The following is a 16,047-nucleotide window of genomic DNA, read 5'->3' as shown; positions in this document are numbered from 1 at the left end:
CTGGTAATACATAACTACAGTACCCGGTGAGCATGTAACAGAAAGTATGACAGGTTAAGACTCTTGGTGACAACCAAAGTTTTGCTCATTATCAGCTTGATTTAATAGCTGCGAATCCTGGGGATTTACTGGCAAATGGGATTCATGAAATCTGAGAGAAATATTACTAATTAATTAACCCGTAAATTTATGTCTCTCGGTTAGGGGATGTAGTGTGACTACCTTGAATATGATACTTGGGAGGGGGGAGTAGACCAGTGACCTGTGTTGGACAGTCATGAAGTTACAATCAAAATGTTGATATGCCTTTTGTCATTAAATTATCTCAGGATAAATGATTCACTTTATTTTCGAATTGTATAAATTTATTCTCCAAGAATTGCGAAAGTTGTTTAGGGCTGGCAGAGAATTAGTCCGATCACACTTCTACATGTGACCTGCAGCCAATCAGGCGCACAGGAGATGCCTATAAAAGGCATGCATTTACTGCATGCTTCTCATTGTGCCAGCGTCTCGCAGAGTTGACCGTTAGCTGCAAACCTGCAATTGCTAAGTCTTTGCCAGCAAGGTGACTCTGTCTTGAAAGGGGAAAGGTAGGCATGAGCTGATTGTGTATGGGCGACTGGTGTCCCGGTTCTGAAAAAATTCTCCGCTTAGCCCTGCCTGTTGTTTAAATGTTCCTCTGCGACTTGTCGCGTTTAGCAGAGCGCCAAGCGCACAGCTGCATATGCACAGAGACAAGTTACATAAATGACACTAACAAGATAGTAATTTAATTGCACGCACATCTGGACTAGGTGTTTCTTGCTCGTATGCTTAATGACTACAACTTTCACGTTTTTGCGTCGCCTTGCTGAAACCGGACGATAAAATACAGCAGTGAAAATCACTGTGCATAAACAAAATCAAATACAGTATCTGCAGAACTGGTCTTAGTTGCTAAAGGTTGTGGGATAATTCAAACAATAGCACTATTTGCATAGCGTCTTATCTTTGCAAAATCGTTCCAAATAATTTACATAATATTTTTTAAAAACACTGACATTGGACCATACAAATAACCTAAAGCTCGAGCAAAGGAGCATCTTAAAAGAAGGCGGAGAAGTTAATTGGGGGGGGGGGGTAATCCGGAACGTTTCATTGAGGAGATTTGGAGATCTGGTAAAAGATGTGTTTCTTGATACTCGGTGTTTAGAAGCTCACTATTTTCGCACAGGTAACACGATGCGCAGCGGTGGCAGCCGAATGGTGGTCAATCTCATGACCGTGTCCGTCACCGAGGTATTCATCGGGTTCGCGGTCTTCTCTGTGCTATTCCTGCTGGTCCGCGCTTATAGAAGAAGTAAAATTCCGAAGGGTCTGAAGCAACTCCCAGGTCCGCTGAGTCTGCCGGTCATTGGGCACACGCTGTCGTTAGGGAATAACCCTCACCTGACTCTCACCTCCATGAGCGAGAAATATGGAGACATTTTCCAGATTCGGATCGGTACCCGGCCGGTGCTGGTCCTCAGCGGGTTGAACACTTTGAAGCAAGCACTGATCAAGCAAGGGGACGACTTTTCTGGCCGGCCAGACCTCTACAGCTTCAGATTTATTAGCGGGGGCGAAAGCTTGACTTTCAGCAGCGATTACACCGAAGTTTGGAGACTGCGTCGAAAACTGGCGCAAAATGCGCTGCGCAGCTTTTCAGCTGAAGAGTGTAAAAATTCCACCCACTCCTGCCTATTGGAGGAGCATGTTTGCAGCGAGGCGCAGTACCTGGTCAAGATCTTTACCGAACAGATGAAGACAAGAGGCAGCTTCGACCCAGCGAGATACATCGTGGTGTCGGTAGCCAATGTAATTTGCGCTCTGTGCTTTGGCAAGCGGTACAGCCACAACGATCAAGAGCTCCTTAATATCGTCCACGTGGGCGAAGAGTTCACGAAAACTGCAGCCTCAGGCAACCCCGCCGATTTCATCCCAATCCTGAGACTCCTCCCGAACTATTCCATGGACAAGTTTATCGCCTTAAACAAGAGATTCATGATTTTCGTTGGGAACATTGTAAAGGAGCATTACCGCAGTTTTGACAAGGTAAGACCATGTTAATAATATAAATGTGAATGTACTTTTTGTGAAAAGCGCAATCGCAACTAACCCGTGCGTTTCCACCTGTCTTTTTCTCCAGGACAACATTCGGGATATAACCGATTCTCTGATTGGTCATTGCCAGGACAAAAAAATGGACGAAAATGCTAATATTCAAATATCCGATGAAAAAATCGTTAGCATTGTGAATGACTTATTTGGAGCTGGTAAGAGTGGCATTTTAATCCCTAGCAAGGAAACTGCATCTATGGTGGTCAACTGTCCAGTTCTTGACAGTGCTGAACTATATTTCTGGGATTTGAGGTGGGTGGGACAGCAAAGATCTTGCCAATAAATAAATCGCTCACTGGCTGTTCAAGATTGCAGTTTTGCTGAGTTTAGTTTCTCTCTTGCGTAGATCAGTTAATTTCACTTCAATGATACTCTCTCCTCAACCCTCTAATTCCAAAAGTGTATATTATGGGGTAATAACTCAAAATGCTGGAGGAACTCAACAGGCTAGGCAGCTACAATGGAGTAGAGTGAACAGTCAATGTTTCCAGCTGAGATCCTTCATCAGGATCCAGCATCTGCATATTTTCTCATTTGTATATTATGGGGTATGATTATGAACCCCTTTACACCACCTAAAGATTTCTGTAATGACTAACTAGAGAATCTATCATTTAAAATTTTTTTTTCTCTTTCTCTTTTCAGGTTTCGAAACCATTACTATTGCTCTTACTTGGTCTGTTATGTACCTGATCTCTTACCCCGACATTCAGAAGAAATTGCACAAGGAAATAGGTGTGTCTGAGAGTATTCAGTTTTATCCCTGGGGTTACATTTTTCATCCTGGTTTAAGCATCTGATACAATTGATCTTTATCTTCCTTTCAGATGAGAACATTGGGAAAGACAGAAGCCCAAGGATAGCAGACAAGCCTTTATTGCCCTACACTGAAGCTTTCATCATGGAGACCTTCCGACACTCATCCTTCCTACCATTTACCATTCCACACTGGTAAGGCAGCTTCATGCATGAACTACAGTTTTGACCCATCATATCTCTTTGAACAAGATATTCAATTAATGTCAGCTTGTTAGCTACTCTCTACAGTCCTGAATTTACTTCCTTTGGAAGTGCACTCAATGGCCTCTTTATTAGGTACACCTATACACCCGCTGGTTACTGTAAATAATGTGTGGCAGCATCTCAATCCATAACATATTTATTTATAGAGATACAGCATGGAATAGACCCTTCTGGCCAGTCGAGCTGCTCTACCTAGAAATCCCCTGATTTAACCTTAGTCTAATCACAGGACTATTAACAATGTCTTTGGAATGTGGGAGGAAACTGGAGCACCCCTTATAAAGCAATGAGGTCACAGAGAGAACGTACACAAGTCTTATGGGCAATGGTGGGAATTGAACCCAGACCACTGATACTGTAAAGTGTTGTGCTAACTACTATGCTACCATGTAGACATGGTCGAAATGTTCATTTGTCGTTCAGACTGAACATCAGAATGGGGAAGAAATGTGATCTAAGTGACTTAGATCATGGAATGATTGTTGGTGCCAGACAGGGTGGTTTGGGTATCTCAGAAAATGCTGATCTCCCGGGATTTTCACACACAACGGTCTCTAGGGTTTACAGAGAATGGTGCAAGAAACAAAAAGATCCAGCGAGTGGCAGTTCTCTGGGTGAAAATGCCTTGTTAATGAGAGAGGTCAGAGGAGAATGGCCAGACTGGTTCATGCTGACAGGAAGATAACAGCAGTTCAAATAGTCATGTGGTGCACAGCAGCATTGTGCAGAAGAGCATCTCTGAACATACAACTTGTCAAACCATGAAGTAGATGGGCTATAGCAGAAGAAGATCACAAATATACAGAAATACCTCCTGTGCAAAATCAAGGGACCACTGAGTGTACATGTTTAATTCCTTTTTAAAAATTACTGTTGAATGTGTTCCCAAATGAATTCTAGTAACTCAGACCTGAAACCAAATTATTCAAAAATGTATTACAGATGAGGTGCAGAAAGGTGATATGGTTGCATTTGTTTGGAAGATTCCTGTCATTGAGACTTTTAACATCTGTAACCATCCCATCAACTCCATTCCTCACTCCCAATCTCCACCCCATCCCCTTTTACACACAGTCTGGAACTTCCCTTGAAAATCCCCAGGCTACCATTTCAGTCTTCCATCTTTCGGATGAGCTGGTAAATTGTGGTGCAGCTTATCCTCTCAGAGTTAAGCACTGGAGTTCTTGCTGGCATTCTGATCAATATTTATTACTTAAACTGTAGCATTGAAACAAATATCATGATTATGTGCCTCACTGCAATTGTAGGACCTTCTTGTGGGCACATTAATGTCACATGTTGCGATAAGTGACTACTCCATTTGTGTGGTGGCAGTGCTGTCTCTATATTGCATTCTTTATGGGTTATAACTTCAATATAATAAAATCCTTGTTTTAAGAATAGAACTAGTTTTGCTGACTTGTAGAAGGGGAGAGTTGTGGCTATAACTTTATTGGTAATTCCCTCTTAACTATATGTCTGGGGATTGTTAAAGGTTTATGTGCTGCTGGATTAATATATTTCCAAGATATAAGTAAAGTTGTGGCAACAGCTTTCAGTAACTGCAATGATAGTTGATAATCTGATCCATAGGTCTGCATAATGCATGAGAGTGCTATCACTGTAGCGAATCAGTCCGTGTAGGTACACAGTGCAAAGATTTCTTTTCACTGATCTTTGCTGTGACACTGGGGTCTGAATCAGAGAATCTGGCAGGGAGTGGTGATTTCCAATAACTTCCTGATCCATCTCCCAGATACCCACGCTACTCACTCTTTCTGCAGCCTGCAGCACCTTGTTTTAAACATTAATTTATGCTAGAGGCTATAGTTCTTCTTCCACTATTTAAAGAGTGAAAATAAATCAATGTCAGGTTGAATTCCAACAATCATCATCTCCAGTTACTTTATGCAAGAAAATGTGCAAGCTAGTTAGGAGGACCTCTTTTTGAATCTGCTTCTGTGACTGACCAAAGCCACCATCCATAATTCCCAGATGTGTGAAAAGGTTTGACTTTCTATTACCTACGATAATAGATAATGAACTGTGGTCAGAATGATGTTTCATATGGCTTTCACTAGTATCCTCACTGACTTTCACAATGTAGCATATTAAAGAAAAATTATATGTATTGAGTTCTGAGCAGTACTATATCAAATTCATTTTCCATTTCAGCACAACGAAAGATACATCATTAAATGGATATTTCGTCTCAAAAAACACGTGTGTTTTTGTGAACCAGTGGCAAGTGAATCATGATTTGTAAGTAGATTTTGGCTGCTTTAGTATGTTTTCACATCTTTTTTCAGAATACTTTCAAGTCCAGTGTGAGACTGTAGAAAGGAGTTGGAAACTCCAGTTTGTTGAGATTGGTACTTGAACAGTAGTAATTGAATACTTTTTTCATCCCAAATTGGCGTTACATATGTTGCCTTACTTAATTTAGTCGGATGCAGCCTTTATCCAATGTGGTTTGTGAAATTCATCAGAAAAGTAGTGTCGAAGTGAATCTGAGTTTAATAGAGCTTTCATATGTTAATATGATTAGTTGTCTTAAATTTACTCTTACTGGACATCTGTAAGTCCTGCTCCCTGCAACAGTTATCCTTCACTTGAATAAAATAGGGGGAGTAAAAAGCTATTATATTAAGCATGCAATGGAAAGTGGCAAGATAAGGTTCTTGTTAAAATTCCTGGTTAATATGATAATGAGATAATTTGAAAAGCATCTTCCTTTTGCATGAAGTTCATAAGTCCATGCCAGCTTGTATTTCTGTCCTCCCAAATACTTGTGTGAATAGTCTTTCCCATAAAATGGAAAAATAAACATAATCCTCTCTCTTAGGCTAGGAGTAGTTCTGGTGGGCACAAACAGTTTGATTTTTATCCTATAGTTTTATTGACAACTGCTTCCTGAGGATTTATAAAGTTCTGTAATGCTCTTGGATTGATAGTTATATTATTATAAGTGAAAACATTGTGCCCATTTGCAATAAATTTAATTAGTCATACTCCCAGAACTTACATATGGACACCAGATACAACCCACCATATGCATATAACTCTGTATAGCTGTTCCAATTACTTTAATTTAGACCAATTACTCATTACTCATTCAAAGTTTTATTGATTGAAATGGAGCATAATTTGCAGTCTGTAGAAACTAATGTGTTTCTTGTGTATTACGGAAATTTCTGATAGAGGTGTTTTGTGCCATGTGTATGCTGCTACTTATGCCAACCAATTAATTATTAGCACCATGGGAATAAGTCTGAGCAGCTCTTGTTGCTTTAGAACTATTAAAAAGTGCAAATTTGAATTTGAGACTTTAATGCACGGTTCAGTTGTGACTCCTTCACTATCCATCCAACTTTTCACATTATCATAAATGCACACTGCCACCAGTGACTATCCAAAAATCCTTGGCACCAACTTCAAAGAAAGTAGCATGGTAATCACATATAGAGATGACCTCTTCTTGATGTTATATGAGATACTCTTACTCCAATTTGTTTGCATTGGCTGCTTGGCAGCTGTTTGTTTTTATCCCTTGCTGTATGGTTTGATATTGCATTAATGTTCCGGATGCATAATCACAGGCAATGTGAAAGTACTTCTTAATGGATTGGCATTAGTTCAGCAGAGATTTACTGCAGTTACACACTGACTTAAATTACTGAATGTGTGAAGAATCATTCTTATCCACACCCCCGAACATTCCTGTGGTACTAAAACCTAGTCATCTTACTAAAAAGATGATCAAAACAGCACATTTCCCTAGGGGGTCTTTACGGCGCCACATTTATTTATTTAAAAGTTGATTTAAATACTAAAGGTGGAAGTAACGGATGACCTTTTAACAACAAAAAATGATTGTGAATTACAAGAACAACAAGCAGCAAATTGAATAATATTCTCAGGAAATTCCCAATTCATTTGTTATTACAGCTTGGCAATCAAGACAATCCGATGAGATTTTATAAACATACCGTAAATGGTGCTTTAAAAGAGATCGGGAAGTAGCATCCAATTCCATTAAAAGGGAAGCAGAGTCCAGTTTCACTAAAAGGGCTCTAGGAAGCTGATTACCAGTGAATTTAAACAAATGTAACACACACAAAATGTCAGATGAACTCAGCAGGTCATGCAGCATCTATGGAAAGGAACAAGGAGGCAACATTTAGGGCCAAGATCCTTCATTGTGATTAGAAGAGAAGGAGTATATCATCTGAAAAATCTCTAGTGCTTAGAATTTAAACAAGTGTTGCTTTAAGTGAAGGATTGGAAAATTAATCAGGTTTCTTCAATGTAAACTGAACAACAAGTAATCAATGATGGGGCAAGTAAAGTTGCCCTTTGGTTCAAGAGCCTGATGGTTGAGGGGTAATAGATGTTCATGAACCTGCTGGTCTGAGTTTTGAGGCTTCTGTACCTTACTCCAAATGACAGCAGCAAAAAGAGAGCAGAACCTGGGAGATGGGGGTCCCTGATGACAGATGCTTCTTTTCTGTAACAATGCCAGGTACCAAATGTGGGCCAGGTGCTTTTCATGGGTTCACCCTCCTGAAGGCTACTTGCACATCAGCCTCAGAGACTAAAATCAAAGAATTCTCGGGGGCTGTGGGAGATTGTGATGGTTCCTCCATGACTTGATGGTCAAAGTGAGCATAGAAAGCATTGAGCATATCTTTTGCCTCCTATGTCACTTGATTTTACTTTATAAGAGGTGATAGCATTCAAGCCCTGCTACAATTATCAAGCATCCTTCATTGATTAAAATTTAGGTTGCAATTGCCACTTCACCTGTAAGATAGCTTTCCAGAGATCATAATTGGATCTCTTGTTACTTTCTTGGTTGCCAGAATTAATGTTTCTAAACTGGCCCTCAGCAGAGCAGATTGCAGATCTCATGGTTCATCCAGGGCTTCTGTTTGGAGAAGACTCTGAATAATTTTGTGGAACACACTCATCTACAGCTGTTTCAATAAAGTCTGTGACAACTATGGTGTATTCATTCAGATACATAGATGAGTCACTGAAGTTGGTTCAGTCCATCGACTCAGAGCAATCCTGTAGCTACTCCTCTGACTCCTGTGACCACGTCGTAATTGTCTTAATCTCTGGAGCTTTGCTCTTTAGCCTCTGTCTGTACGCAGGTATGTATGTAGGAGAAAGGCAACCAAGTAATCGGATTTACCAAAATGTGATTTGGGTATAAAATGGTAGGCATTCCTTATTGTAGTATAGCAATCCTCTTAAGTTCTGGGACATTTGGTGCTACAGATCATATGCTTATGGTAATTGGGCAGGGTTTCCTTCAAAGCAGCTTGCTTGAAGTGTGATTTGAATTGCATCAGGACAGACTGTTTCTTGTTTGGAGATGGCATCGTGCAGTATCTCAACGCCTGATTATAGTTGGCCACTGGTGGTATATAAACTTTGGTCATTATGGAGAATAGAATAAATAGAATGGATGGCAATAGACCATTAAACATTCAAAGGGCGGGAGAACACGAGTTCGACAAAACTGCCACATTGGAGCACTACCAAGAGTTTATCATGAAACATATACCTCCACCTTTTGCCTTTTCTGAATCAGCAGTTTGGTCCTTCCTGTGAATTGAGAAGCCTTCGGGCCTGATTGCTGAAACTGGAGTCCTAGGAGTTAGCCATGATTGATTACATATAGAACACAACAGTTACTCATTTCCCTCTGATAAAGCAACCTTGCCCTCAGGTTCTCAATTTTGTTCTCCAGTGACTGCACATTTGCTAACAAGATGCTGGGTAGAGTGGATCTCATTCCTCTGTGTTTCAGCCTGGCTTGGAGTATCGCCCCTCTTGCCTTGCTTCTAGCCATGGTGATGAACCTTCATCAGAGCACATATCAATACCAATGACAAAGGTGAGGTCCTGCAGGCAGATTTTAAGGATCAAGAAGCAGGATCATAAACGTAGTAATCTCTGGATTATTCCCTGGGTCAATGTGCCAGTGATGATCATCAGAGTAATAATATGGTGGGTAAGATGGTGCTAAAATTAAAAGGTTGGTAGATTCTCATTATTCCTTCTCATTATAAGGTGCTCAAGAAAAAACTGGGAGGTAAATAAGGAGAGGAATTGGCTATTGATTAGGGACAATTTTGTTGAGCTGAAAGGAAAGAATATCCTTGAATGATAAGAACGGAATCGATCAGTTTATAATAAGGAATAATTACTTACTTGGGGTTATTTTTCTGACTACCAGGTAGTAATAGAGGATGTTCAAGAGAAAATTTACAAAAGCCTTAAGAGTGGTGATAACAGCAGACCAATTCTCTATATAAACAGGAATAACAGTAACTTAAGAGAAAATACTGGTTGGATGGAGGGGAAGAAGTGAGGAATTTTTGAATTGTGTTCAGAAGAACTTTTGATCAAGGAATATTACAATGCTAAAATTGGCTCTTGGAAATTGGCCAGGCCAAATAAGAATGGGGGAACATTTAGGAAAAGTGATTGCAACATCTTACAGTGTATAAGAACCTATGAATATAAGAAATAGAAGCAGGAGTAGGCCATCTGGTCTGTCACGCCCACTCCGACATTTAATAAAATCATGGCTGGTTTGACCGTGGACTTATCTCCACCTACTGGCCTTTTCCCCATAACCCTTAATTCCCCTACTATGCAAAAATCTATCCATCATCTATCTTCAGTATAATATTTATAGAAGAGGACATAGACCTTTTCAATTTCAAAATAGTTAATTTAAGAAGAGGTCATTCTAATGGGATGAGAATAGATCTGGACGAGGTAAAATAGTATCAAAATTTGGCAACAGAATTATAATTGAACAATTTTGACCTGTAAAATAGATCATGGACTGGACATGTTCCCATTAGGTGCTGAAAAATTAAATCTAGTTTTCAGTGATCAGAGGGAACACCAAAGAGTAAAACAGAATGGAGAAGAGCTTGTGAAAGAGAGTGGAACATTAACAGCAATGACTGGACTGAATTCAGAAGGGAAATTAAAAGGAAAGAAAAAGAGGGAAAGAGAGAATTTGAGAGAAGTCTGCATAAAAGTAATCCAAAGTATTCACTCATGTGAACAATAAAAGAATTGTGAGTGGAAAAGTGCAGTTCATTCGAGACTACAAAGGAGGCAGACAGCAATGCAGAGCTAAGGTACAGAATGAGTGCCATACATAAACAAAAGAAAATGTAATTGATATTGTGGATGGAATAAAATAAACAGCTGGTAGAATAGCTATCTGTATTTAGTGAATAAATCAACCTGTGTGGATGGGGTGCATCTTTTACTATTGATGGAAGGAAGATATATAAAAGCCTGCCTATAATCTTCCTAATATCTATAGATTCATGGGAGCTGCGTTAGAACTGGAAAATTGCAATGTTATGCCCTTGAACAGAAAATGGTACAGGGAAACTACAGATCACTGTTTTTAACTTTGATGGTAGGGAAGTTCCAGAAACAATAATTGGCGACTGAATTAGCAGTTACTTGGGTAGAAGGTCAAAAATACAAGAACGTGTTGTAATGTAGACGGAAGATTGAATAAGTAACAGGAAAGAGAGGGTAATAGTGAAAGACGGGTTTTCAGGCTGAAGAGAAGTTTACAGTGGATTCCTCAGGGGTCGGAACTGGAACCATTGGTTTTTTTTATTGAAACTTAAAGATAGATAAATTACTTTGACTTGAGTATACAAGGCAAAATTCCAAACTTGCATATGACAAAAAGATTTGGAGGTATAGTGAACTGTGAGGAGGAGAGTAAGAGATTTCAATACCGAGTTGTGGAATGAGTGGGTTGATGACAGATGAATTTTAATACTAGGAGCTATTAAGTGTTTTGGTAGGAAAAATGGAAAATGGTACAATTCTAAAAGGGATACAGGAACAGAGTTCTCTGGGTATATAAGGATAGTCTATTGAAAGTAGCAAGGCAGATTGAAGACATGGTTAAAAGACAAATGGGATCCTGGCTTTTATAAAAAGAGGCATAGGGCACAAGATTAAAAGAGTCATGATATATATGTATAAAAGAGGGATTTAGCTATCACTTAAATATTAAATCCAGTTTTGAACACTATGCTTCAGTAAGATGTGAAGGATTTGGAAAGGGTGTAAATGAGATTTACCAAAATGTTTCCATGTTAAACTTCATTAGAAAGACAGACAGACAGACTTTATTGATCCCAAGGGAAACTGGGTTTTGTTACAGTCGCACCAACCAAGAATAGTGTAGAAATATAGCAATATAAAACCGTAAATAATTAAATAATAGTAAGTAAATTATTCCAAGTGGAAATAAGTCCAGGACCAGCCTATTGGCTCAGGGTGCCTGACACTCTGAGGGAGGAGTTGTAAAGTTTGATAGCCACAGGCAGGAATGACTTATGACGCTCAGTGTAACATCTAGGTGGAATAAGTCTCTGGCTGAACATACTCCTGTGCCTAATCAGTACGTTATGAAGTGGATGGGAGACATTGTCCAAGATGGCATGCAACTTGGACAGTATCCTCTTTTCAGACACCTCTGTCAGAGAGTCCAGTTCCACCCCCACAACATCACTGGCCTTACGAATGAGTTTGTTGATTATGTTGGTGTCTGCTACACTCAGCCTGCTGCCCCAGCACACAACAGCAAACATGATATCACTGGCCACCACAGACTGGTAGAACATCCTCCGCATCATCTGGCAGATGTTAAAGGACATCAGTCTCCTCAGGAAGTAGAAACGGCTCTGACCCTTCTTGTAGACAGTGTCAGTGTTCTTGACCAGTCCAGTTTATTTTTAACAGCTAGTTAGCAAATTCTGTATACCATTATTTTAAATACCCTTATGCACAAACTGGCAAGGCATATTATTTGTAACTTTACAGCGATCTACAGAGTTCTCAATGTAAAAGCTGTCACACATGGGATTCTTATATTTGCTAAGGTATCTAGATCAAAGTTATTTCATTCAGTTTATTTACAATTGGTGAAACATCTAATAGTAGTGCAAAATGTTAAATAAAATGACTTTTTTTATATCAGGCTGAAAAAATATGTAACTTTAATCTTGGAGAGCAGTCATATGTACTAATCTCTTCCATCAGATCCTGTGCAGACAGAGCTCCCTCTGCAGATGCAGTAGCAATAGATACTTAACCCTTACACATCTTTGACAGACCTTACATTTATTTATCAGTTTATTTCATTATCCTAAAATGAAGTTTGCAAGAAGAATTGGATTAACAACATGACAGATAGACCCAGTGTTTTAGCAGGACAGGAATAAGAGAATGAAAGGATCAAATTAGGTGAAGAGCCAAAGTGTTTTTCGCAGAGGCATTTATTAGAGATACTTTTCCTTCTACTGCCTTCGGTATAATTGGGTGAAATGTATAAGAGCAACCATTTCTGTACAGTACGTTCAATGCATACCCCAAAGATAGAATTAGTTACAACAGGTGTGTAACACGCACAAATGCTGGGGGAACTCAGCAGGCCAGGCAACATTTATGGAAAAGGGTAAACAGTTAATGTTTCAGGCCAAGACACTCCATCACATTGGCCCGAAATGTTGATTGTTTACTCTTTTACATAGGTGCTGCCTAGCCTGTTGAGTTCCACCAGCATTTCGTGTGTATTGCTTGGATTTCCAGCATTTGTGAATTTTCTTGTGATTGTACAACAGGTATGTGTAAGATTTGGTTGTTTTATTGTGTTTTGGTGGGGATGTGAACCTTTAAAGTAGGGGAAAGGATTTGAAAGAGGGGCCATCAACTAGTAAAATGAGACTTTTCCAATGTATCATGTACTAAGGCTGGTACATAGTAGCATAATGGTTAGTGGGATGCTATTCGGCTCAGGACATTATCGAGTTGGGAGTTCAGTTCCGGTGCTGTTTATAAAGACACTGTACATCCTCCCTGTGGAATATGTGGGTTTTCCTCAGGTGCTCTGGTTTCTTCCCACAGTACAAAGAGCCACAGGATAGGTTAATTGATCATTTTAAATAGTTCCGTGATTAGATTAGGGATCATCGGGTTTGTTGGGGGTTGCTGGGGTGGCATGGCAGGAAAGGACAGAAGATTCTACTCAGTGCTGTATAGCTAAATAAATGAAGCTAAATAAATATCTCTCAGGATCCCTGATGTTGTGAACAAGTGACCTCTGATGTATTATCCTTTATTATCTTTATGCTAATTCAATTTTAGTTTTGAAATTAAAGGAGTTACTAACAGTACTAAAAGTGAGAAAAATTATATAATTACTCTCTAAAATAAAAGGTCTCCTACAAAAAAGCATTGACTTCCACATTTTCCAAATATGACTTTTTGTCTGAAAGAGGTTCTGATTGGTAAATGAATTTCAATATACCTGAAAGACTGTGTAAAATCTGACTGTTGTATCCTAACAATGATATAGAGGCAATAGAGAGGATGAAGAGAAGATATAAAATAATTTTATACATATAAGGAAAAGCTAAACAGATAGGTCTCCTTTCTCTCTGAGGGATGATCTAAGTGCAGCCTTTAAACTTACACAATGTTTTCATTGGGTGGTTGCAAAGAAAATGTTTCCATCTGTTGTAAGAAGTTTAACTTGAGATGTCAAGTTAGGATAGTTACCAAGAAATCCAAAATTCAGAAGAACAATTATGCTCAAAATGTGATCAGATTATAGCACTGGCTACCACAGGGATGACTGAAGCAAAAGAAGAAATATGGGGTGAGACTTCAGTGGTGGAAAAATACTGGCGTGGATTTGTGACTCTGAATCATATGTTTCTGTAGTGTTTATCTCAGATATTAATTTTATTTATAGGCCAACTGTAAACCATTATAAAATTATGGGAAATAAGTACTTCTTGATGTAAAATAAAAGGACAGGTCATAGTTTAAAACAAAGGCTTTTTCAGTATTTAAAGATCTCCAACCTCAAAATTAAAGTACTGCTTTCCCTTCTGAACAATGTTGAGCATTCAATAACAATACTTGGTTCTAGTTCTGATTGTAAGCAATCTTCATTCTCTTGCTGTTAAAAGAGGCTTGAGGCCTTTCCAGTGTTTGATGTGAAGAAGTTGAAATGATTAATTTTCATGCTGGTTTTTACTTAAGTCACAACACATCTTATTTTGTACTATTCCATATTTCAGGACACTTTGGAAGGACCCATTTGCGTTCCACCCAGAGCGGTTTCTAAATCCTGATGGAAAAAGTATCAATAAAGTGGAATGTGAAAAGGTTCTAGTGTTTGGCTTGGGCAAAAGGAGATGCATTGGAGAGCCTATTGGCCGCACAGAGGTCTTCTTGTTTCTCACCACTCTTATCCAACAGTTGAGATTTGAGAAAAAGCCTGGGCAGGACTTTGATATGACGCCACAATATGGACTGACAATGAAACCTAAGGGATGTGAAGTACAAGCTGTGCAACGTTCCTCTAACAAGGCAGCGGCTTAATTCTGTACGAATTAAGAAAAGGAGGACAGGATTCAATTTTTGTATATTACAGATATATACCTACGGTATGAGGGAATAGTTAAACCTTAAATTGTATGTTTTCTCATGTTTATTGAAATATCCTGCTGTTGTGCCACTTTGCCTTGTATTTAAAATATCAATGAAGAAGTAGCCTACTGTATAAGCAGAAATGAAAAAAATACGAAAATGTAGTTTGTGAAGCTGTATTCAAAATCAACACATTTAAGAAAGTACTTGTATTTTTTAATATGAAATATTTTGCTACAGAAATCATGTATTAAGGAAAACATATATGAAACTGCTTCTTTATACTGTATTAAAGGGATTTGATGTTTATACATTTAATCTCTGATCAATTTGAATAATTTGCTACAGACATAAATGACTGTGTTTATATAATATGTTGTCTTCCTGAATATAATGAATGTTTTACAGCCAGCTGATTCTTATTGAAGTTTATCTGTTGACGTCTTGTTGGATAAATGTGAAAGACTGCTGATAAGAGGGGTCAGATAAAAAGGGTCTTTTACTAATCACTTTCTTTATGTGTCTTCTTATTCTTGATACACCTGCCCCATCAAAGAGAGCAATTTCTCTATGTCTGCAACTTTATTGATGTTAAACCTTTGTTATATATAAACAGCCTCAATCTAATATCTCTGGGTGAATATATTTTTCTGCACCCTCACCAAAGACTTCACGTCTGTCCTTAACATGGCACCTAGATCTTGACATAATGCTTCAGTTGTGGACAAACCAATGTGTTATGTAGGTTCATCATGTCATTCTTGTTCTTATATTCTGTTTCTTTATAGAAATGCAAGAACCTCATTTGATTAACCATTTTCTGAACATACTTTTACATGCCCAATGAACTATGTATACATAACCAGATCTCTTATTTCCCATTCCCTTTTTAATTGTTTGGCCACAAGTATATTGACTGTATATACTGCATCACAGTCATGCAGGGAGTGAATGTGCAAAGTGCAGGTGGACAACAGGCGAGCAAAGTTTAGTATTGTTTCATCTTCCTTAGTGGAGACTCTAGCAGCATCTTCAATTGAGGAAGAATGATAGGATGTTTTTATTTAGCACTTCAGTCTTCCCTTCTGCCTTCAGGAGGCCAAACAACCACACTGGCCCTTCTGGTTCTTCCTACGAAAATGTCATATTTAATAACTGCATTTCATCTGCCACCTCTTCAGTTTACTAATTTATTTGAATCTCTTTGAAATCTGTTACTATCCTCACATTTCACTCCACTTCAAAGTTCTGTGTCATCTGCAAGTCTGGAAATGGTACTCAATGCAGTCATCCATGTCATTCATTTTAGAATAAAGGGCAAGGCTAGAGAGGTTAGGAAATTTGTTGTTATGTGGCAGAAGTACAAATATATAAAAG

At 38.7% G+C, this 16,047-nt stretch overlaps 1 protein-coding gene across 1 annotated transcript; it reads left to right on the top strand.

Moving 5' to 3' along the window:
• Positions 1 to 479: 479 nt before the first annotated feature.
• On the top strand, positions 480 to 15,176 carry LOC132379063 (cytochrome P450 1A1). Its single transcript, XM_059946579.1, has 7 exons — positions 480 to 593; positions 1,217 to 2,076; positions 2,171 to 2,297; positions 2,788 to 2,877; positions 2,970 to 3,093; positions 5,341 to 5,427; positions 14,319 to 15,176. The coding sequence occupies exons 2-7, from the start codon at positions 1,225 to 1,227 to the stop codon at positions 14,620 to 14,622; spliced, it is 1,584 nt and encodes a 527-aa protein (XP_059802562.1). The 5' UTR covers positions 480 to 593; positions 1,217 to 1,224; the 3' UTR covers positions 14,623 to 15,176.
• The last annotated feature ends 871 nt before the right edge of the window (positions 15,177 to 16,047 follow it).

The sequence above is a fragment of the Hypanus sabinus genome, chromosome 21 (genome assembly GCF_030144855.1).
Source record: "Hypanus sabinus isolate sHypSab1 chromosome 21, sHypSab1.hap1, whole genome shotgun sequence".
Classification (NCBI taxonomy): Eukaryota; Metazoa; Chordata; class Chondrichthyes; order Myliobatiformes; family Dasyatidae; genus Hypanus; species Hypanus sabinus.
Note: the sequence above shows the minus strand (reverse complement) of the source record. Positions and strands in the feature narration are given on the sequence as shown.